Below are 23,859 nucleotides of genomic sequence, written 5' to 3'. Positions count from 1 at the left end.
GAATTGAGCCCTGTGGGACTCCACATGTCATGGATGTCCACTCAGATTTATGGTTACCTATGTTCACATAGTAACCTCTCCCTTTTTGGTATGGTTTAAACCATTTGAGGACCATCCCAGAAAGCCCTACCCAGTTTTCCAGTCTATGTAAGAGTATGGTGTGATCTACCGTGTCAAAGGCAGCACTAAGATCTACAGTAGTAGCACCAGCACTGATATTTTACCCGAATCAGAGTTTAAGCGAATATCATTTATTATCTTTATGAGCACTGTCTCTGTGCTATGATGCTGGGGGAAACCAGATTGAAAATTGTCCAGGTAGCCATTTGAGTTTAAGAATTTGTTCAGCTGATTGAAAACAACCTTTTCAATGATCTTGCCTATAAAAGGAAGGTTAGAGATCGGTCTGTAGCTAAGTATGGTTTTGTCTAGGTTACTCTTTTTTAGGAGAGGCTTAACAACTGCCGTTTTTAGAGACTCTGGAAAAGTGCCTGTGAGCAGAGAGGTATTTACTGTTTTTAAGAGGTCAATTTCTAAGCAGTTAAGTACCTTTTTGAGAAAGGATGTGGGGGGGGGGGGGGTGTCAAGGCTGCAAGTTGATGCTTTAAGATGTTGTACTGTTTCTTCCAGGGTTTTTATATCAATTATGTCAAATTCTGAGAAAATGACAAATTTTTGAGGTTGTTGTAGTGAGGTCTGACTGACCACATTACAATATGAGACCGTATTGATTGCCATTCTGATATTACTGATTTTCTCAGAGAAAAAGGTTGCAAACTCATTGCATTTGTTGTCAGAGAGCATTTCACTAGAAGCTTGATTTGGGGGGTTTGTTAGTGTCTCTACAGTAGCAAAAAGAGTGTGAATGTTGTTTATGTTGTTGTGTATAATGTTTGAGAAGAAGATCTGTCTAGCTGTGCCTAGTTCTACATTGAAAGCACGAAGATTGTCCTTATAGATGCTATAATGTACTTCAAGTTTTGTTTTCCGCCACATACATTCAGCTTTTCTGCATGTTCTTTTCATGCTCTGTACCGCTGTTGTGTTTCTCCAAGGTGCTTTACGTCTGCCAGTGATCATCCTGACCTTTACTGGAGCTATACCATCAATAACATCTTTAAATTTTAAGTTAAAATTTTCAAGGAGAACATCAACAGAGTCTGCTGATATGTTTGGCAACATTGATATAGCATTCATAAATACCTCACTGGTGTCTTCATTTATGAACCTTTTTTTGACAGACAGATCTAGCATCAGTGGCAGGACAGATCAATAAATCAAAGTAAACACAGAAATGGTCAGATAGCGCTTCATCCTTGATAACAGTGGATGGAATGTTTAGACCCTTGCTAATGAGCAGATCAAGAGTGTGTCCCCTATTGTGTGTAGGACCTTGCACGTGCTGGGTCAGATCGAAAGTGTTTAAAACATTTAACAGTTCAATTGCAGTATTGTTTTCTGCATTGTCTATATGAATGTTGAAATCTCCAGCAATAACAAAATAATCAAATTCAGAGGAGATTGTTGATAAAAGTTCTGTGAATTCATCAACAAAAGTTGGGGTGTATTTAGGAGGCCTATAAATAATAATATGGCAGTTACTCCAAGCCTAACATATCTATTCACAGAGTGTACTAGCACGAGTGCTGCAGTCATCAAGCCTAACAAAGTTGTAATTCATTGTAAATATACACATTATTTGGGGCGGTCCCATCAGATAGAGACAAAACCCTCCGGTGACAATCAAAGCATGAAAGGATGTAACATCCCCACACCAGATCCTGGATTTTCACCTGCCCTTAATAATCCCATTAACAAATCAAAATCAAATCAAATTTTATTTGTCACATACACATACATACAGGGTACGACATGCAGTGAAATGCTTTATGCAACTGTCTTTATTATAAGAATAAAGGTATAAAAAAGCAAATAGATAAAATAATAATAGAATAATAAAAAGAAGTATAAACTATATAAGAAAACTATATAAAGACTATGTAAAAATATGAAACTATAGATGGAGAAATGGAGAGATAATGTATATACATATACAGAAATAAATATAAATATGTATGGTTTTTATAGATTGTCCTTAAAGTGTTCAGGTGAAGTATGGTGTGTAAATAGTGTATATGGTGTATAAAGTGGCACTGTGCTGTGCAAGTCCAGAGTGACAGTGACAGTCCAGAATTAGTGTAAGTGCAAAAAATGGGGTGGTGTATAGAACAGAGGGGATGGAGAGAGAGGTCCAGTGCTGTAACCATCTAACACAACAGTCTTTCTCAGACCCCTTCATTATCATAGGAATGAATTCACCTCAAACGCTTGGCATTCCTTCTTGACCTTAAACAATGGGACAGATGTCACAAAGGGACAGATGATACCCTGAGTTACCTTGCCCTTTCCTTTCATATTAATGAGATACAGGAACCACAAGACTAATGTAAAGTTTGAATTTAACATGCATTGTAACTCGATTTGGCTTCAGCATGATCCACAAAAATATTAGAACTAAAAGGAAATAAAACAATGACTTAAGATTATTTTCCCACAGTGGACACACATCACACTTCTGAGGAACCAGGACTGAAGCAGATCCCAGAGAAGGACAGAGTATATAAGCCATGAGTTTGAAGGCTTGATGATGTGGTGTGTAGGTGTGGACATCTAAACCAGGGTCTGATTCCAAAAGAGATCTGCAGTAGTCTGGTCTAGACCTGACAACTTGTGTGAGGATCTGAGCAGATTCTGTAGTCAGGTCATGTTCTTCAGTTGTTGTGAAGCACAAAGGGACGGAGAAAGCTGTAGATCCAGATACATGTCATTTATTCCTGTGCTCCCATTTGAGTTTTGATCTCTCATTGTTCCAGCATCATGCTGTATGTACAGTAGTTACAAGTCTCTTCCCTCTGTTACTACTCGTCACTTTCGTTCTCACTCTGTCTTAACATCAGTTCTCCATTAGGTTCATTTTTATTGTGCCATTAAAGCTCTGAAGTTCTCCTGCTCCATTCTTGGGCCTCTGTACAATATACTGTAGAAGAAATAATATGTATATATGCATTATTACATTATATATTAATATTAATCACTAGCTGTAAATCCTAAGGTTCAGTAAATTCAATCTTCTCAAAGGCTGATGAATAAAATTGAAGATAAATTCAGGTCAAAGTCTTTATTTATAAAGAATCTATAGAGGGTTTAGTTGTCAGTGTGAGACTGGAAGACATTTATTTAGTTATTATACAGTAGGTGATCATTATATTTGTTCTGTGGAAGTGTCCATGTAGTAACTGAGTGATGTCTAATCAGGGTGATGTGGAGTTTATTACAGCACACAGTCATGTGATCTCTGATGTCACAGTGCTGCATGTCTCTGTTACTTACATCACCTCTTCGGTTACAGTGATATATAATCCTCAGGATCAGGATTATCACAATCAGTGCAGCAACCAGAAGCACCGCTATCAGGATGATCGCCCACACTGGTAGATCACACTCCTGATCTTTGTTCTGATCTGTACTCCACACACACACGCACACACACACACACACACACACACACACACACACACACACACACACACACACACACACACACACACACATACACAGTCAGTGTTTATTAGTGATTAACTGAACACCAATAACACACCCACTGGGCCTCATTTACAGTGTTAGTTTTAAACATTTATTTATTTGTAAATCATCTGCAGGAGAATTTATTTACTAGTAAACAAACCTGTGTATAGAAAATGTAGAATTTAATGACAGGTTCTCATAAAGTTTCAGAGCAACTTTGTTTTATTTTATTATATTAACTGAATGTTCATGATGATTTCTGACCAATATCAGACTGTTGAATTTTACACACAGACACAAATCACACTGAATACGTACCTCTTACTGTTACTGAGTAAATATGAAGTTTCTCGTTATACTCCGTGTCTCTGACGATGTAATCTCCATCATCAGTCCACTTTACTCCTCTCAGTGTAAGAAGTGTGTTAGTGAGTGATGTTCTCTGTGTGTATTCAGCTGTACAGTTTAGTGAGCTTTTATACACACTGCAGATCTGTACACCATGTGGATCTGATGAATTTCTGTGTTTAAAGATCACCTCCACTTGGTCTGATATGTGCAAATTCAGCTGTAGATCTTCACAAGGATTCACCTGAACTGATGAGATGATGGCTGAGGAGAAAAAAACACCAGACTGAATTTTAACTGGATGTAAATGTAACCCACTCGAATAATTGAATTGATAGATCCAGTAAATCTGTCACTATTTATCATACTTAGAATAAGTGTTTCTTATTTGCACTTATATACATATGTTGAGTTTTTTTCTTTTTCTATCTAATGCATAACATGTTTAGTAGTAGTAGTAGTAGTAGTAGCCTCTATTGTCACTGGTCACAAGTACTGTGAAATTAGCCATCAACCTGTCCAAACATACAATACATACAATATGGCAGGGGGGGGGGGCAGGCCAGGAAGACAGGGAATTGAAAAGAAATACAGCATAACATGAGGGACATAATACTCCGGAGGAAGTACAGTGTGGGAACAGGAAAAACACCTCAGCAACATAAGCACATAAACAGTACGCCATAAACACATGACTTGCAACAGGTGAGGGGAGTGGGGGGTTGGAGGTAATCCAGCACAGGCAAGCAGCCATCAGGTCCTGCAGCCTTTATCTTCGGCGCTGGTCACAGACCCGCTTGTCAGACTGGCGGTACAAAGCGGCGAAGGCGTGGGATGGGATGGGGGGGGGGGTGTGAGTGCATATCTTTATAAATGTGTGTGTGTGTGTGTATGTATGTAAAAGTGTCGGCCTGGAGAGTCGTCGCTCCCAGCATCCAGTCTTGGTGTCTCAGTCTGCAAGATTGTCATAGCGATACACAGCAAATTGCCATGGAGACAACCTTGATTAGGTCCTAGAGAGAGACAACAATCAGCAGGTGTCTGTGGAAGTGGGGGAAGGAACGCAAGAGCGTCTCGCTGCAGTGCTCTGCCGGGGGAGTTGTTGTTCCAACAGCGGCCTTGGCCAAGGCCAGTGCTGGTTAATGGGAGCTGAAAGCAGATAAGATTGGGATTGTTTGGTCTTGGGGCGAGTAGACGCATTCCAATTTACACGACTACTCTCTTACTCCATTCTGGTCTCCATGTTTCTTTCCAAAGCAGTGAGCTTCTCTCTGATGTCAACCAAAGCAGTATCCAAAGCAGTGAGCTTCACCGTGATGTTATCAATATTGTGGTTATTAGTCCCAGCCTCAGTGCTGACCGCTCTGCCCACTGCATCAATCATGACGGGCAGCCTTGGGAGATTTTGAACAGCTGTTACTGTTTTCTGATTTCGTCGATAATCCAGGGCAATGCCGAATCCAATCAGCAGAACTCCTGTTATCATGGTTCCAAATAGGTAGATATCTTCAATGTCCTCCACGGAAAGTGTCGCCAGACACACGACCCGCCACTTCTCCCACGCGTCCATCGTATAACCAGCTGCGAACGTTCCGGCAGGGCAGTCAGGCTCCCCCGAACCCAAGCTTCTCGTCGAGAAGATGGTGTCAATTGCGTTGAGAGACCAGTTCATCAAATCCATGATATTTTAGTTTGGAGAGCAGTGAGGAGAGAGTCTCTCAAAGTATAAGACAATAGATGAGACAAAAGAAGCAAAGCAGGCAAAGTAAGGGGGAGGAGAGGGAGAGAAAATGCGACCGCCTTCGTTGAGAGCCAAAGAGAGTCGTGTAAAATACATGTACTGTATGTACTGAACTGTTTCATTGCGTTAGGTTTAGCAATGTGTTTTCTATGAGCTGGGACTGTTTCATCACGGTGTTATTGATTTGGATTCGGGTCGATAAGGACGTGTTACTCTGGAATCTATTCGGATGGACTGCACCCCCACAGGACTGTAACTACAGTTTGTTTTCTTCAACGTTACCTCAACTGGGAACTTTGGTATTTATACATTTATCCATGGACTGTTTGGGATATTTCTATTTTCTTTTGTTGTTATTGGAAATGTTAAATAATATCTCTTATTGTTAAATGGGTAAATTGTGCTCCTTTTATAAAATTGTTTTTCTTTGTTAAATTTGACCAGAACAAGAAAGTTAACCTGCAATACAGTTTCAAAGTAAAAAATAAAGTTAGTAAATACATTATTCATTTTGGTTAATTTTGATGTTGGTGCTTTTATTCAAGCAGTTATACTAAGGCTAGATTTCATATAAGTGCAGACACACAATTCTTATCTATTTTTTTGGTGTGAGACCCCGAACCCGGGACTCCAGACATCAAGATAAATTGCTATTTTAATTGTTTAGTGATCTCAGACCTCGTACATATTGTTCTCCTTTTCTTTAATGTGAATCCAATGTACTGGTTACATAAATATTACACATTAAACCTAAATCAGTGAGAGTTTATAAACTATAGAACAGTAAACACACTTACACCTGATGCTGAGACGCACATCATTAACGTCTTTGCCATCACACTGACACCTGTATATGTTCCTCTTACTGTCATCAGCTACAGTGATGGTGAGGGTCAGATCTCTCTTCAGATACTGATTATGGGAGATTTTAAATCCTTCTGCTGGCCAGCAGGATGTCTGATCACACCGAGCCACTATATAAGTTATTGAACAGAGACCATGTGACATGACGAAAACATCTCCGATTACAGGGCAGAGCAGCAGTCTGATTAAACTCCACCTTTACAGTAGTGACAGCTGATACAGGAACTGAAAGAGAAAAGCAGATAAACAGAATAAAATATAAATCTATACACATATAATTATATTAAAATCATCTCAAACACATTTTGTAACATACACATGCTTCTTGTGAAATAAAGTTAAGATTGTTATAAAAAAATTTAAAAATAATTAAACACGAGATAAATATAAAATGAAGGTGGTAATGATCTTAACCCTTATGGACATTTTAAAAACACGAAACTAAACTAATATAAAAATACATACTTTTTTTTTTTTGCACAAATCTGTTAATCAACCTCAGTTCTAATCAAAACTGCTAAATATTCATTTACTAATTATGTGTGTGTGTGTTCACTGCTGTGTCTGTGCACTTGGGATGGGTGAAATGCAGAGAACAAATTCTGAGTATGGGTCACCGTACTTGGCCATATTTCACAAAAACAAAAAAAAATAAAAATTCAGGTTTATCTGAGTGAAACACAGGAGGTTACAGTTCTGAATGTCCCTCTGGAACTTTCCATAAACAAAAATGAACAAAGCTTAGTCGGAGCAGTTGTGATGGAGCAGCCGACCGCACCGGGACCAACTTGGAAGTATACTTCTGTATAAATCCTTACTGCAGCTAAACTATCACTTTCAAACAGTATAACTATAGAAATTCCTGACATTCCTGAGGCTCAGCATCCTGACAGCGGATAAGTGCTGCTCTTATCTGCATTGATCAGGAACAAACACATCTGTTAAAAAAATCCCAGTGTTTATATTCAACAGAACACAAAGGCATACAGACCTCCTAAAGATCACAACCTCAAGACTCAATGTTTTATGAGTACAACATTAAAGACATTGTCATGGATAAGGGCTTCTGCCAAATACTGTAAATGTCATAGCACTGAAAGTCCTTGTGCTGCACAAACAGTCCCTATACCTGTTATAACTGTTACCTGAACAACGTTTAGATAGTTACATCTAAGCTGGTTAAATATGTCCTCAGTAGGAACATGACCCAGTTATCTAGCCTCAGCTAGCTAGATTGTTCTTGCAGATTTAGGGTGAGATGGTTAGGTTTATTAAAGCTATATAAATTACATATTTCACTTTGCAAGTAAGAATTTAACTGGCTTACAGTTAAATTCTGAGGTTCTTCATTAATAACACAGTTTATGAACACTTTTCCAATCCTGACACTCAGCAGCATGACACAATATTTTAGCAAACAAATTCAGGTTCATTGTACAACTGCTTAATGAACTTAAGGAAGAATTTCACTGTTTTCCCCCCAACATGATCAGCTCCAGTTTTTCTGTTTTGTTACCCGTTTATTAGGAGTTTGTGAAGAGGTTGCTGGGCAGTGCAGGTTTATGTGCTGCTCTCTTTAGCCTTTCCTGTAGTCCTGCACAACATCCCTACTTTTGCCTACGTTCTCTGTGCCGCCTCCTGCATTTCCTGGTCTGTATGATGATCTATAGAGACCCTGCTGGATGAACAAGCTCCTTCTAAAATAGTTTGTTATAATAATAATTCCAGATGAAGTCTAGCTCGGACCATGATGCTCTTTAACAGAACATAATACATGTAATATAATGAAACCTATTAAATTTAATTTAATGATGCTATGACATTCAGCAAACAAAATCTCTGCAGTAAGAATTTTCACGTTGATGCTCTGAACACAAATTAACTCATAAAAGTGAATGAAATGAATCCTAAACCCTGTTTAATAGACGTGTGCAAGACTGTCAGAGGGACTAACTGAGTCCAATGTGAGCAGTGACACTGAGATCACACTCACCTGTGATGAACATGAGGATGAGGAAAAGAAAGAGGTGGTGAGGAACAATGCAGCTGGTACACATCTTCACCTGAAGCACTGCACACATCATCACCTGAAACACTGAACACATCATCACCTGAAACACTGAACACATCATCACCTGAAACACTGCACACATCATCACCTGAAACACTGCACATGTGAGAAATGGTGAGGAAATAATCAGGTACCTACTGCAAACACAGTAACTTCAATGGAAGAGCATAAGAAATAAGGACAACATGTAACTAGATTTGTAAAGTTCGTCGCGACAAACTTTGATGTTGGCTTTGACGGTGCAAGTATTCGCAAAGGCCGGTGCATTTTGGAGGCGAGTGGACAGAAAGATTGTGAAAGCTACTGGACCGTTAGGGTGCCAATACTTTTGGAGGTGAGCGGACATGAGCATGTGACGTGACCAGAATAACCGTGGGGCAGTTCCCCTTATTGTGCTGAGTGTTTTGATATGTCACATGTCCATGTTGTGCAAATTTCTAATCTTCACGTGAGAATCGATGTAACCCTGTTGCAACCTGGTCCACGTATACTGCTGTCCCCTGTGTGTGAAGGCAAAGAGTGGCTGTGTGTCTTTCCCTACAGGAACACTAAAGAAAGCAGAACAAAGGTCAATCACAGAAAAGACTCTATGTGTACATGGAATAGAGGCTATAATTGAGGATACATCAGGGACAATTGGAGCAACAGGAATAACAAGCTTGTTTATTTTACTCAGATCTTGGGTGAATCTCCAAGAGCCATCTGGTTTTAGAACAGGATTGACAGGAGTATTGTATGGTCTAACATGGCATCACCACCCCCTGCTGTAAAAGAGAATGAAGAATAACGTCAATTCCAGCGGCTTTCTCATGAGACAGAGGATACTGTTTAATATACACAGGTGTAAGGTGTTTAATTCTGGCCTCATAAGGACAGGAAATGCAGCCCACGTCATCCTTGTGTTCCGCCCACAAAGAAGGAACAGACTCTAGAGCGGGAGAGAGAGCAGGGAGAGAACAGACAGCGTTACGTTATCAGCAAGCCTTACCATCCTGCTTATGTTTGCAGAAACACAGGGTACAAAAACAAGAAAACAAGAACACACTTATCACAGGTCAGCATGACCAGAGTGGGGGGGGACACATTCATTCCGACATAGAAAGAGAAATGTGGAAAGAAAATGAAATAAGCACAAACATTAATTACCATAAAGAAAATTCATTTCAGCAGTGTCTGAGTGTGTGTGTGTCTGAGTGTGTTTATCTGAGTGTGTGTGTCTGAGTGTGTGTGTTGATATGAGAGAACACACAGACAGAGTGAGTAATTAGATGTTATGTTCATTAGTATTTAATGACATGATGAGGTTTAATAGTAATATCACACTGAGAGATAAAAAGCTTTCTCAGAGTTCTGTGTCCTTAAATAAGTTCTGTTTAGAACCTTCCATCAATAGAATAGAACCTGTTATTGTTCTAAATCTAATGTAGAATCCAATAAAGATTAAATATGTTAGATATTCATATTAATTAAAGAATTAAAGATTTGTTTTTACAAAGATGCAAAAATATGTTAATTACACAACAAAGAAATAATCACGCACATCAGAGGAACGACACGAAACACACATTTAATATTAATCAGCACATGCACTCATGTATACACACACACACACACACACACACAGAGCAAATGTGTGACATATGCCGATGTCTCCACCAGGACTGCCAGCTCCCTGCTGCTCTGGACGCAGCATTTGGTCGGGTTGTGCTGTGTGTGTGTGTGTGTGTGTGTGTGTGTGTGTGTATACATGAGTGCATGTGCTGATTAATATTAAATGTGTGTTTCGTGTTGTTCCTCTGATGTGCGTCTGACATGCCTTAACCACAAATGGACGTGTGTGCTGATAATTTTGTGTGTGTGTGTGTGTGTGTGTGTGTGTGTGTGTGTGTGTGTTTGTGAGTGTGTGATTAGTGTGCCAGACCATCATTACGTGTCTACAGCTTTTGTGTGTTTGCTGATATTAAATGCTAAATGACTGCAGTCGTCTCTCTGCACACATCACTTCCTCTAAGGGAGGATCCAGTTTGTTTACTTCCTGTTACACTGACCTTTATAATGTTATAATAAACAACATTTATCAAATCACTCAACATTTCTCTAAACATTAGTAACATTAAGAGTGTTTATGTCAAAAAGGGCGGGGCTAAAGGGGGAAAGCAACCACTCAGTAGTATACGTGATCACGTGACATCATCACAATGGTCACAAAGAAATCAGGAACAAATGAGAAATAGAGTTAAAGTAATATGATGTGACAAATGTGAGATTTTGTTAAGGACTTTATTATAACTTCTCTTTTTAATACCAGTGCAGTGTTCAGGTGCAATGTTCAGGTGCAGTGTTCAGTGTTCAGGTGCAGTGTTCAGGTTCAGTGTTCAGGTGCAGTGTTCAGGTGCAGTGTTCAGGTGCAGTGTTTAGTGTTCAGTGTTCAGGTTCAGTGTTCAGGTGCAGTGTTCAGGTGGACAATCAACTGTCCTTTTTCTCTCATGTTGCTAATGTGACATGCTTATGTCAGTTTCTTGTGTAGATGTAGGATTTGGCCATTTTTTATCCACACAGGCTGCTCAGGTACTTGTTCAGCCTCTGGTACTCTCAAGACTGGACTACTGCATCACAAATTTCTAATCTTCACGTGACATCACGTGACATGGCCAGAATACCCGTGGGGCAGTTCCCCTCACTGTGCTGAGTGTTTTGATATGTCACATGTCCATGTTGTACAAATTTTTGATTTCGCTTAATTTGGGGCGGGGCTACCCGTGACGTCACGTGACGTGACCAGAATACCCGTGGGGCAGTTCCCCTCACTGTGCTGAGTGTTTTGATATGTCACATGTCCATGTTGTGCAAATATTTGATTTTCACGTGACCTCATGTGACGTCACGTGACGTCATGTGACGTGACCAGAATACCCATGGGGCAGTTCCCCTCATTGTGCTGAGTGTTTTGATATGTCACATGTCCATGTTGTGCAAATTTTTGATTTCGCTTGTTTTGGGGGCGGGGCTACACGTGACGTCACGTGGTGTCGAGTGACGTCACCAGAATACACAATACTTTTGGCAAAAAGTGGCTACTGAGGGTTTGGACATTTCATGTCAATACTGCAGTCATTATGGGATTCTACTTATTATACTACATAGAACAGTACATGCAATTCTTAATGTTGGATGTATTGTGTGTGTGAGAGCTTAGAGGACTTTTCGGAATTCCCCATTCAAGTTATGGGATGTTCGATCGTCGACTACGGGAAAACCGAAAATTCCGTCAAAACTCCGGAATAAAAACCTCGTCCGGAGTAAGGTCCTAAAGAACCTGTCTGAGCTCGGTGTAAATCGCTCGAAAACTTGGCGAGTTATAAACCTCAAAAGTTTATAATGGACGTCTATGGGAAAAAAGGCCACTTTGAGCTTCCGAATTCCGGAATTCCGGAATTGGGAATTCCGGAATTCCGATCGCTTAGAAAAATATTCGAATTTGGTGCATGTGACTCGAAAGCCCTAGGCCGCATTTTTTAAAATAAATTTTTGTCTAATAATAATAATAATAATAATAATAATAATAAGCTTATAACGGAAATCAGAATGTTGGCTTCTACAAAGCCAACATAATGACAGAACCCTGACACATACACACACACACTGACAGACACACAATCACACACACAAACACACACACACACACACACACACACACACACACACACACACACACACAGACCTGTGTTAGGTCCCTGGTTTCCACCCGTCCTTCTCCAGCTACAGACGTGACTGCTACCCCACTACACGTCTCCGATCATCACCTGGTATCCTTTACCATCACTCTACCTTTCCTACCTAAAACTTCCTCTGACCCCCTCGCTCTTACCCACTGCAACCTTCAGTCTGTCTCCCCTTCTTCTGTAGCTTCTGGCACTCTTTCTTCCCTTCCTGATCCTTAGTCTTTTCCCTCACTACCCTTGGACTCAGCCACAGATACTTTCACTATGGACTTTCTCTGCCCACTAAACCCAAGAAAACTTCTTGTTCTGCTCCTTGGCTTTCAGATGTGCTGCGCAACAATCGAAGAGAGCTAAGATCATCCGAGAGAATGTGGAAGAAATCACAACTCGATGCAGATCTTGATTCTTACCGAACACTCCTGGCCAAGTTCTCCTCAGATGTGACTTCTGCCATGACTTCCGTCCACAGGACGGATGACAGTTTGGCTGATCTTGCAGCATGTAGTTTCTTAGAGACATCCAAAAGGGATGTCTCTGTACATTGAGCCGCTTTAAATTCATTCAAGAATGTTTGAAAGAAATGAGAGAAGTGATACCGGTCTGTAGTTACTGATGTTTGATGGATCCAGAGCAGGTTTCTTTAGGATGGGAATAATTCTTGCTCTCTTGAAAGTAATTGGTACCTGACCAGATGCTCTGGATCTATTGACGATAGTGGTAATGAAGGGCAGAAAGTCTTGCGAGATGGTCTGGAGCATAGTGGAAGGGAGTGGATCCAATGGGCAGGTGGTAGGATTGCAGGACTGGATGAGTTGTAAAATCTCTTCTGCTGCTACAGTTGAGAACTGCGATAACGATGGAGTGGGGAATCCATACTCTGAGATGTAAGTGCAGTCTGGGCTGAAGTTAAGGTCCTGCAGATTTCCTCAATCTTCTCATTGTAGAAAGGAGCAAAGTCTTCTGCAGTCAGGGAGGATGAAGAAGGTGGAGCCGGGGGGTTGAGTAGAGAAGAGATGATGTTGTGGAGCTTCCGAGGTTTCTTGGGCCGAAGCTTCAAGCTTTTTCTTATCCTCCTTGACCTTTCAGCAGCGTTTGATACGGTCAACCACAAGACTCTTTTATCCACCCTCAGGAGTCTTCCGATTTGCAGATCAGCTTGGGAATGGTTTGCTTCCTACCTGGAAGGACGCTCATATCAGGTAACATGGAGGGGAGTGACATCTGCTCCGTGCAGACTCGCCACTGTTGTTCCACAGGGCTCAGAACTTGGTCCGCTTCTTTTCTCCCTGTATACTCACTCTCTTGGTGAAGTTATTTCCTCTCATGGGTTCTCCACGGAAAAGGTGGGGTCAATATGGTGCCAGTGTACCTTTCGGCATGCCGTCTACTCCAAACTTTTCAATTTGTTCAAAAATGGTTCCTTATCTCTGCCTTTTTATTGCAATTTTTAAGTATGCCTGTTAAGAGCTGCATAACTTATAATCAGCAGTTTTTGCTAGACATAGGAAACTGTGGATTCTATGGAAGTTTACACGAGTGTTTGCTCTACTCTACACCACTCTTCCTCGTTCCCTTTTTGGTCTGAAACATGGCTTCATCATTAGGAAACCTCACAGAAAAGAGGGGAACTCGTGGAGGTGTCCTAGTGAGGATTAGGAGAGAATTTCATACTGTTCATCACCGACAGCTGTCGCTTTGCTGCTACTACAAACTTCTAGGCTTTTAGGCGACACGACGTTCGATAGATCCAAGGCATCGTTATCATCTGCCTTTTCTCCCAGCCTCAACTGGATACTGTTATGACTCAGCCTGGACTTTGGCCACGTGCAGTTGTTTTGTTTACGTTTCTCATCAATTGTCAATTGTCTCTCTGTTACCACACCTGCTCCTCATTGTGTCATCATTGTCCTTTGTATTTAAGTGTGCCGCCTTGCCGATGGCAGCGCGGAATCTACTGTTGTCCTGTCCTGTCTTTAGTCCGTGTCGTGTTTCGTGTTCCTCTGTTGTTAAACCCTGTTTTGTTTTGCTATCCTGCGTTTGGGTCCGTTTCCTTCCCCACGTCATGACAGATACCCTGCTACACTGCGATCCCCAAGAATACGCATCTGAGCCTGAGGTGTAAATTCCTCTAGTATCCAACAGTAAAAACGTGCCTGCATACCACTACAACAGTCTACATCTAAACATTAAAATGGCTTTGATAAACGCCAGATCAGTATCGAATAAGTCTTTTATTCTGAACGATTTTTTTCTATCTCCCACCAATTGGACTTTTTATTTTTAAAAGGAAACATGGCTCGGAGCTGGTGAGATTTCTATCTTTGGTGAACTCTGTCCACCTGACTGCTGCTATTTTAACACCCCTAGATGCGATGGAAGATGAAGAGGAGGAGTCACTGTGGTTTTTAAAAAACACTTTCAACTTAGCACTGAGAAACAGTTAAGCACTATCTCTCATTTGAACTACAATGTGTTGAAATTACGTCGACTACTTCTCTGGTACGGTGTGCCTTGGTCTATAGCCCTCCCAGGCTGGACAAAGACATTACAGTGGACTTTGCAGACTTTTTGTCCCAGGCCATCTCTTCCCCAGGTGTTTTGTCTTTGTCTCTGATTGTCTCTGCTTTGTGATTGGTTCCTGTTTACTACATTTACTCTGTCTGTTCACTTCCCTGGTGTTGGTCGTTTTTGGTGTTTGGTGTATGCTGTTCTCTGCTCCTGCTCCTGTTCTCTGTTCCTGTTCCGTGTTCTGCCTTGTGTTGTCTGCCTGTTCATCTGTGTTTTGTTCATTAAACGGATAACTGCATTTGGATCTCCACTCGCCTTTTGTCTCACCGTGTCACATCGTGACAATGACATTATATGACTGTCTACTCATCCATGGTGACTTTAATATCCATGTCCTGACCAGGTAAGCCCTTGGTTACTGAGTTTAGCCGGGTCTGTGATTCGTTTGGCCTCGTTCAACAAGTTCAGGAGGCTACACATGTCCATGGCCATACTCTAGACCTTATTTTGTCCTCTGGTCTCTCTATTAACATTGAAGACATTGTATTTTCTGACCACAAACCAATTGTATTCAACACTACTTTGTTTTATGATCTACGTACTACAAAGACCTCAGGGTATCCTATGTGTTGTATATATTCTGAAACTGTAAATCTGTTTATCGACAGCTATCAAATGTCACAAACTCTTTACACTCAGTTACGAACTATTTTTGTTGAATAGATTTTTTTTTTATGTTTTATATTTTTAATTCTTTTTTTTTTTATTTTTTTTAATGTTTTATGTTAACCATAACTTAACCATATTTCACTTGGAAGAACAGAACTTGAGCAAGTCTTTTTTGGCTGGTGGAGGACCAAAAGATGGCTCAGCAGCAGCCACACTCTTTTCATCTTTTCAAGATGTAGCCTATAGCCTACATTTTGCTGCCTGCAAAGACATAGTAACTTAAACGTACCGTATAACTCCCACAAGTGCATATAATTCGACACAACTACACAAGCATTGTTTATCCTTTTTTAACAGAATGGTAACGTTACTCTGTCAAGGTACAAAAATCTATTCAACAAAAATAGTTATGCAGTGAAGTATTTTTTCGCTCAGCCGAGCCTTCTCTGTTGCTGTGTGAGCAGCCTGTGTCAGTCACCTCTTTTACCCCCCGCCCCCCCACTCTTGAACGTCACTCACTCATGCGGGCTGCGCTGCGGTCTCATGAGAAAACACAGCTTTTTGATAAACTTTTTCTTGTTCCCGAATACAAATATTTATAACAAATAAGTATTTGTTCGAAATAAGTATTAGTAAAACACACGCTATTTATGCCTTTCCGAATACCGTATTCGGGTTCAGCTCCACCCCTACTGGATAATTTACTTGAACTTTTTAACTCTTCCTGCACTTCCATTCTGGATACTGTAGCCCCTGTTATATTTAGATTTCCTAAATTTATTAAAATCTCAGCCATGGCTCGATGACTCTATCCGCCATCTCAGTCAGGATTGCCGGAAAGCTGAGAGGAAGCGGAAAAAAGATAATCTTACTGTCTTATTTAACATTTTTAACTTCTGCTTGGATAAATTTCAGAAGGCAGCAAAAGCAGCCAGAAACAATATTTTTCTTATGTTATCAGCAGTCATTGAAATTCTCCCAAAATTCTTTTTAGCACTATAAATTCAATTATTAATCCTAGTAACTTACTCAAGATTGAGCCATCAAATAATGTCTGTGAGGATTTTTTAAAATTCCTTCATGACAAAATTGATGTGATCCACTTCTCTTTTAGTGCATCTGACCCCTGGGAAATTTTGCCCTGTCCATCTAGAACACATGTCAAACTCAGGCCTAGCCCTAGCCAGTTTTAATGCACATTTGATATGATCTCACTATGAAACTAAACAGAGTGTAACACACTGAGTTTGAATACATGTTTTCTTTATGCATGTTTTCTACTCCAAGGCACGAACTGTTAATAGTCAAAGTTGGATTTTCATTGAATCGTTGTTCCAAATCCTGTGTTTAAGCAAAAGTAAAGTTTGTTTCCATATGAAAAAGGTTGAACATTACAAATCAGTTGTAGTTCATTTTTCAATAAATATTCAGTTTGGCCCGTGACTTTATCTCAGTTTTATATTTTGGCCAACTGTGAATTTGAGTATACTGTACATTGGTATACTATAGGGGTAACATAAATATACTGTAGGGGTAACATTGGTATACTGTAGGGGTAACAAATATACTGTAGGGGTAACATTGGTATGCTGTAGGGGTAACATCGGTATACTGTAGGGGTAACATTGGTATGCTGTAGGGGTAACATTGGTATGCTGTAGGGGTAACATTGGTATACTGTAGGGGTAACATTGGTATGCTGTAGGGGTAACATAGGTATGCTGTAGGGGTAACATAAATATGCTGTAGGGGTAACATAAATATGCTGTAGGGGTAACATTAGTATACTGTAGGGGTAACATTAATATACTATGTCACCCATATGAGGATGAGATTCCCCTTTGAGTCTGGTTCCTCTCAAAGTTTCTTCCTTTACCATCTAAGGTTTTTTTTTCTCCCCACAGTCACCTGAGTCACCTCAGACTTGCTCATTAGGGATAAATACATACACATTTAAATATATCTAATATTAATCTAGAACATTGTATTATAGTAATCTTCACAATAACATATTGTTATGTTTGTTCTGTAAAGCTGCTTAGAGACAAAGTCTATTGTTAAAATGACTATAGAAATAAACTTGAATTGAGATAAAATCTGCACAGTAAATGAATGTTTCTGTATTAAACATTGTATTAAACACTACTTACTGGTCCTCAGTCTGAACAACATGCATTGTGTGAGATACATGAGGAAGAATCATAACGTTTCACGTTTGCTTTTCATTTTTATAAATAAAGCTCTTTTACTTACAGAATTCACTGCAGCATCACGTCCGTCTCCCACAGAGAGGCATATTATTAAAACGTCTTTAACCTCTCAAGCTGTCTTCTCCTTAAGCTGTCGAGGTTGACTGAGGACACTTTTTATCACTCTTCAAAACTTTTGCATCTTTAAGTGCAAGCAGAGCCCACATTCAGCAGGAGATAAAGTTTCTCTATCCTATCAGTGACTGTGTACCTCTTTTAACCACTCATCCGATTTATCTCAAATAAACTATAAGTCTGCAGGCATTTTTTTTAATAAGAAATCCCACCACACCCCAGCTTCCTTTTCCTCCATTTCCTCTTTATAAAACACACCCATGTTTGGAGAAAGAATGCTGTTTTTTATCAGATACAGAAACATTACAAGTCTCAGCCTAGACGTTTATAGATTCATCCTAGCCGGAATTTTGGTGCATTTTTGTTTTTGTGTGTATTTTTTCGTAAGTATACTGTAGGGGTAACATTAGTATACTGTAGGGGTAACATTAATATACTGTAGGGGTAACATTAATATACTGTAGGTGTCGGGACTCAGCCCAGACTTTGGCCACGTGCATTTGTTTATGTTCCTCGTCACGTGTCTGCCCCACCTTCGTCTGCTCTTCCCTGTCTCCACATCTGTTTCCCATTGTCATTATTCTGTCTATTTAACTGTGCCGCGTTGCCTTATGCAGCGAGGAATCTACTGTTGTCTTGTCCTGTCTCTAGTCCGTGTCGTGTTTCGTGTTCTTACGTTACTAAACCCCGTTTATTTTGCTATCCTGCGTTTGGGTCCATTTTTATCCCACGTCCGTGACAGTAGGGGTAACATTAGTATACTGTAGGGGTAACATTAGTATACTGTAGGGGTAACATTAATATACTGTATGGGTAACATTAGTACACTGTATGGGTAACATTAGTATACTGTAGGGGTAACATTAATATACTGTAGGGGTAACATTAGTATACTGTAGAGGTAACATTAATATACTGTATGGGTAACATTAGTATACTGTATGGGTAACATTAATATGCTGTATGGGTAACATTAATATGCTGTAGGGGTAACGTTAGTATACTGTAGAGGTAACATTAATATACTGTATGGGTAACATTAGTATACTGTATGGGTAACATTAGTATACTGTAGGGGTAACATTAATATACTGTAGGGGTAACATTAGTATACTGTGTGGGTAACATTAGTATACTGTAGGGGTAACATTAGTATACTGTAGAGGTAACATTAATATACTGTATGGGTAACATTAGTATACTGTAGGGGTAACATTAGTATACTGTAGGGGTAACATTAATATACTGTAGGGGTAACATTAGTATACTGTGTGGGTAACATTAGTATACTGCAGAGGTAACATTAATATACTGTAGGGGTAACATTAGTATACTGTAGGGGTAACATTAGTACTGTGTACCGTAGCTGATCAGGATCACGCTGCGTATGGCATCCACAGTGCTTAGATCCTCAGTGTTTTCTCTGTTTTTGTTAGTTTTTCCTGCACTTTGTCAAGAAAATCTGATCAGTTTCACCAGAGATCAACTGCTGAACATTCAGCAGTACACACCGCAAGACCTTCTACCGGTTTTTGATTATTCCGACATTTTGCTGAATCTTGTATTTGGAGGAGCGGCTGCGCTGTTTACCCGCTTCAGGACACGCAGATGGGGGAAGCGTGCCGGCGTGCTCATGAAACTCAGACAGCGCGGTTTAAGAACACCGCTGCCTAGCATCGATCCAAACAGAGTTTCCAAACTCTGCTGCTCTCTGCTTCACAGAAACCTGGCTGAACAACTTCATTCCAGACAGCGTATTAAGTCTGCCGGCCTTTTAGCTCTTTAGAGCGGATCGCGACGCAGAATCAACGGGGAAATCGCGCGGAGGCGGGGCGTATTTTTACATCAATGAAAGGTGGTGTTCTGATGTAACTGTTTTAAAAATGTGCTGTACCGATCTTGAAACATTCTTCATTAACTGCAAACCGTTCTATTCGCCGTAGGAGTTTTACTCGTTCATTCTGGTGAGTGTTTACATCCCTCTGCAAGCGCACGTGAGCTCGGCCTTACAGACATTCACTGACATGATCACAGAGTGAGCAACAACACCCGGACTCTGTATTAATAATTCTCGGGGACTTTTATAAAGCGAGTCTCTCACGTGAATTGCCTAAATACAGACAGCATGTTACATGTCCCACCAGAGACAGTAACACAATGGATCACTGTTACACTGTAATAAAGGATGCATATCACTCTGTCCCACGGTCAGCTCTGGGACTCTGTGATCACTGTGTAGTTCATGTGATACCTACCTACAGGCAGAAACTAAAATCAGCTAAACCTGTATTAAGGACTGTAAAAAGATGGACTAAGGAAGCGGAGCAGGATTTACAAGCCTGTTTCTTTCTCACTCATTGGACTGTTTTCGAACCTGCTGCCTCCAACCTGGACGAGCTCACAGAGACTGTAACATCACATATCAGTTTCTGTGAGGATTTGTGTATTCCTACGAGGAGTCACTTAACATAATGATAAACCAGCCAGCTCCGTCAGGCCAAAGTGGATGCTCACAGAAATGGGGATAGAGTCTTGTATAAACAGGCCAAATACACACTGGAAAAGGAGATCAGAGTGGCAGCTTCCTTTTCCTCCATTTCCTCTTCATAAAAAACACCCATGTTTGGAGAAACAGTGCTGTGTTTTATCAGATACAGAAACATACCAAGTCTCAGCCTAGACGTCTATAGATTCATCTTAGCCAGAATGTTGGTGCATTTTTGTTGTTGTGTGTATTTTTTTAAGCAAAAGTTACAAATAAACCAGCTGTAATTAACACAACAATGCAATTTTAGCAACAGGATATTATTAATGCAGCAATACCTCACTGCAAAATAACATTAATATACTGTAGGGGTAACATTGGTATAGTATAGGGGGTAACATTAGTATACTGTAGGGGGTAACATTACAAATACACACTGGAAAGGGAGATCAGAGTGGCAAAGAGGAACTATTCCGTAAAGCTAGGGATTCAGTTTTTTCCAATGACTCAGCTTCAGTGTGGAAAGGTCTCACAGCCACCACCACCAACATGATTTTAATTTCTTTAATAAGAAATTAAACAAGAACACCATTTCATTTTTTATTGTTGACAAAACAGGTAACACTGCAATGTGCTCAAGTTCACAATGTTAACAATACAGTGTTTAGAGGAAAACACATTATTCAACAATAAAACATTAAACTGGATAAAAATAAAGGGAAAAGAGCACATGAACACTCTCCTGCACGCACTGGTGACAACTTTTGAGGTGATGATATCAATAGAGCAACAATATGCAGTTTTAACATACAGTACACTATAAGTGCAGAACACTGGTAAATGTTAAGAGCACTTACTGCACTGACTGGACAATCGGAACAAGAAACTGTTCAAAGATTCACACTGTTCATCTTGAGAACAAAAAACAGGCATGGCTTCTGAAGCTAGCTTAGCCCTGATGGTAATTAACTAGAATGTTTTAATAGGTAACCTCGTTTGTCACATAAATTCACAAAACTTCCACTGCATCTTCAAAAGAACCTGTGAAAACTGAGCATAAGGAAAACGTTTAGATTAGCAAATCACTTTCACTGTAAAATGTTAATGAACATCTGCTAATGACTACATCTTTTAAACAGTCTTTTAAACAAAAAATAATAAAAGTTTCAAAAGAAACTTTAAAAAAACACATTTTTGAGCGGTTATTTTAATACAACTGAGACATATGCTAGTGTTAGCGACCAGCACGTGTACATACATACACGCTTATATGAACCAACAAAAAAAAACGTATGCCAGCGAAATACAAACATTGTAACTGGGAACATATAACACTGGCTAACGTTATTAAATGTGACCTGACAGAAATAGCTCATGTTACTGTGAACGGACAGAAAATAAGGAAAAAACTAGCATCAGTCGTCACATTTACACTAAGTTAACTTATTAATATTTAACTAACATCGGTTTTAGGGTAATCATTTATTGTCAGAAAGATTGCTATATATTAGACTATTTACACTCACCGTTTCAAAGTGCTTTTAAAAATTCCACGGTTTGCGCACAAGGGACCAGACAGCGCGTTGTCACCCCCTGTTTCAGGCCCCTCCCCCTCCCTTACAGAAACGTAACACAAGTCTCTGGTTAACTTGATCATTTCTCTCAATATTTCATCTGAATAGTGCAAACAATTTATACGTGAAGCATGGCTCCAGTTTTAATGCTTATCCAGTTTAATGCCTATTGGCATATTTTTGAATACCGTGTGTTTGTTTTCCTTTTACCAGTGTTCTGCGCTTATAGTGTACTGCATGTTAAAACTGCATATTGTTGTTCTATTGATACGAGTTAACAGTTATCAACACAAAAGTTGTCACCAGTGCGTGCAGGAGTGTGTGCATCTTATCCCTTTATTTTTATCCAGTTTAATGCTTTATTGTTGAATAATGTATTTTCTTCTAAACACTGTATTGTTAACATTGTGAACTTGAGCACATAGCAATGTTACCTGTTTTGTCAACAATAATACAAAAAAATGAAATAGTGTTATTGTTTAATTTCTTATTAAATTAATACATAGTAGTATAATTTAAATAAGACATTGCTTAAATATAACATTTATTTCTATTTAAGATCATTTGTTTAACTTATTTTATAAAACATATGCTCAAAAACATTAGTAATGTGAACTAATGAATTTCAGTAAAGACTACTAATGTAAAAACGTGATTTGTTTATCGCATGACTTGAGATTAAATGTTCAAACAACTTAACTTTAGTTTTATTCTGTGTAAAAACTAAAATGGTTTAGTGCAACGGGTTTCCTCGCACATTTCTAGTAATGTCAACTAATTCAGGTTAAGAGTCACAGGTGGGGGCTTTTAATGTCCCTATCGTCAGCATGACACTACATACCACACACACACTTTCACTTCTCCTCCGTTTCTAGCTACAGCGCTGTGGGTGCACACACACGCCAGTTAGCACGCCGCTCGCTCGCATACACACACACACACACTCACTTCATTCTCTCATTCCGGACAATAAGCACACACACACACACACACACACACACACACACACACACACACACACACACACACACACACACACACTCCATTCTCTCATTCCGGACAATAAGCACACACACACACAAGGACGTTGTACTTCTGCACATGCGCAGTAAAGTCGGCGAGTTTATGTTGAGGAGATTTTTTTTTGTGTGATTATTATTATTTTTGTTATTGTTATTATTATTATTATTGGTATTGTTATTATTTTTGTTATTATTATTATTATTGTTGTTGTTGTTATTACTATTGTTATTATGTTTATTATTTATTATGATATATATATATATGCCATCATTTGGGTAGAAGGTGAACCCGTAAGGCTGCTCTACCACAATGATTTTGAGCCATATTTTTTAGAAGCTTGGATGTTGTGTTGGATCTGTAAAAATGTGTATTTACCAGCAGTTTCAGGATGAAATGCATCATCAATAACCTGCAATCTAATTAATCTATGGTCCTGTTTGTCCCAGGTATGTTTGCCCAGTCCTATAAAAGAATTGAGTGACTACCCACCTGACTCACAGTGTTAATTAATCCACCATCACCAATACAGTCACACATAGAACCAGTTACCTGTCTTAAACCTGTTGACACTTGGAATGACGTACTGTATGGAAGTTTCAAGGAATTTTAAAACTAAAACACAAAGCAGAACACACAGAAAGCCTTCTGATGGATCTGACACCTCATTATTAGTGAGGTTATTAGTCCAATACTACAGCATTGGACATCGCCATGGCTAATTCACACACCTCTATAATATTACACTTAGTAACCTTTGAATAACGAAGGCACGTATCATCAGCTCCTACATGGAAAATGTCCTTTGTGAACCTATGCTTGCCTTAGACCTTAAGATTACCTGCAGTGTCCAGTGCCATGGCTCCTGTAATACACCTAACCAGTGCTCCTGGAGCCCCTGAAGTCCTAGCTAATTTAAAGAAGAAAAAATGGCAGAAAATTAAATAA

The 23,859-nt window shown here is 39.6% G+C and overlaps 2 protein-coding genes across 18 annotated transcripts in view; both read right to left on the bottom strand.

The window, feature by feature from the left end:
- LOC113661210 (butyrophilin subfamily 1 member A1-like) overlaps positions 1–23,859 on the bottom strand; it is a 322,944-nt gene that overhangs the window by 76,101 nt on the left and 222,984 nt on the right. The gene's annotated exons all lie outside the window — the stretch shown is intronic.
- LOC125141363 lies at positions 1,981–18,053 on the bottom strand. 2 transcript variants are annotated; one of them, XM_047814520.1, is made up of 6 exons: positions 17,762–18,053; positions 8,532–8,633; positions 6,472–6,763; positions 3,904–4,197; positions 3,391–3,521; positions 1,981–3,037 (listed from the first exon to the last, which is right to left on the bottom strand). In XM_047814520.1, the coding sequence occupies exons 3-6, from the start codon at positions 6,680–6,682 to the stop codon at positions 2,954–2,956; spliced, it is 720 nt and encodes a 239-aa protein (XP_047670476.1). In that variant the 5' UTR covers positions 6,683–6,763; positions 8,532–8,633; positions 17,762–18,053; the 3' UTR covers positions 1,981–2,953. The 2 variants fall into 2 exon arrangements, with proteins under 2 accessions (XP_047670476.1, XP_047670479.1); XM_047814523.1 differs by having other exon boundaries at positions 8,532–8,625.

Source organism: Tachysurus fulvidraco, chromosome 1 (assembly GCF_022655615.1).
Source record: "Tachysurus fulvidraco isolate hzauxx_2018 chromosome 1, HZAU_PFXX_2.0, whole genome shotgun sequence".
NCBI classification, from domain to species: Eukaryota; Metazoa; Chordata; class Actinopteri; order Siluriformes; family Bagridae; genus Tachysurus; species Tachysurus fulvidraco.
The sequence above is the reverse complement of the archived record's forward strand: the minus strand, read 5'-3'. Positions and strand labels throughout refer to the sequence as shown.

Excerpts from the sequence above, each read along its gene's own strand:
- LOC125141363 (XM_047814520.1), bottom strand. The coding sequence starts at position 6,682 with ATGTCACATGGTCTCTGTTCAATAACTTATATAGTGGCTCGGTGTGAT. Across the intron at positions 4,198-6,471 it reads TGTGCGTCTCAGCATCAGGT|CCATCATCTCATCAGTTCAG; the intron begins GTAAGTGTGTTT and ends TTTTCTCCTCAG. Across the intron at positions 3,522-3,903 it reads TTACTCAGTAACAGTAAGAG|ATCAGAACAAAGATCAGGAG; the intron begins GTACGTATTCAG and ends TGTGGAGTACAG.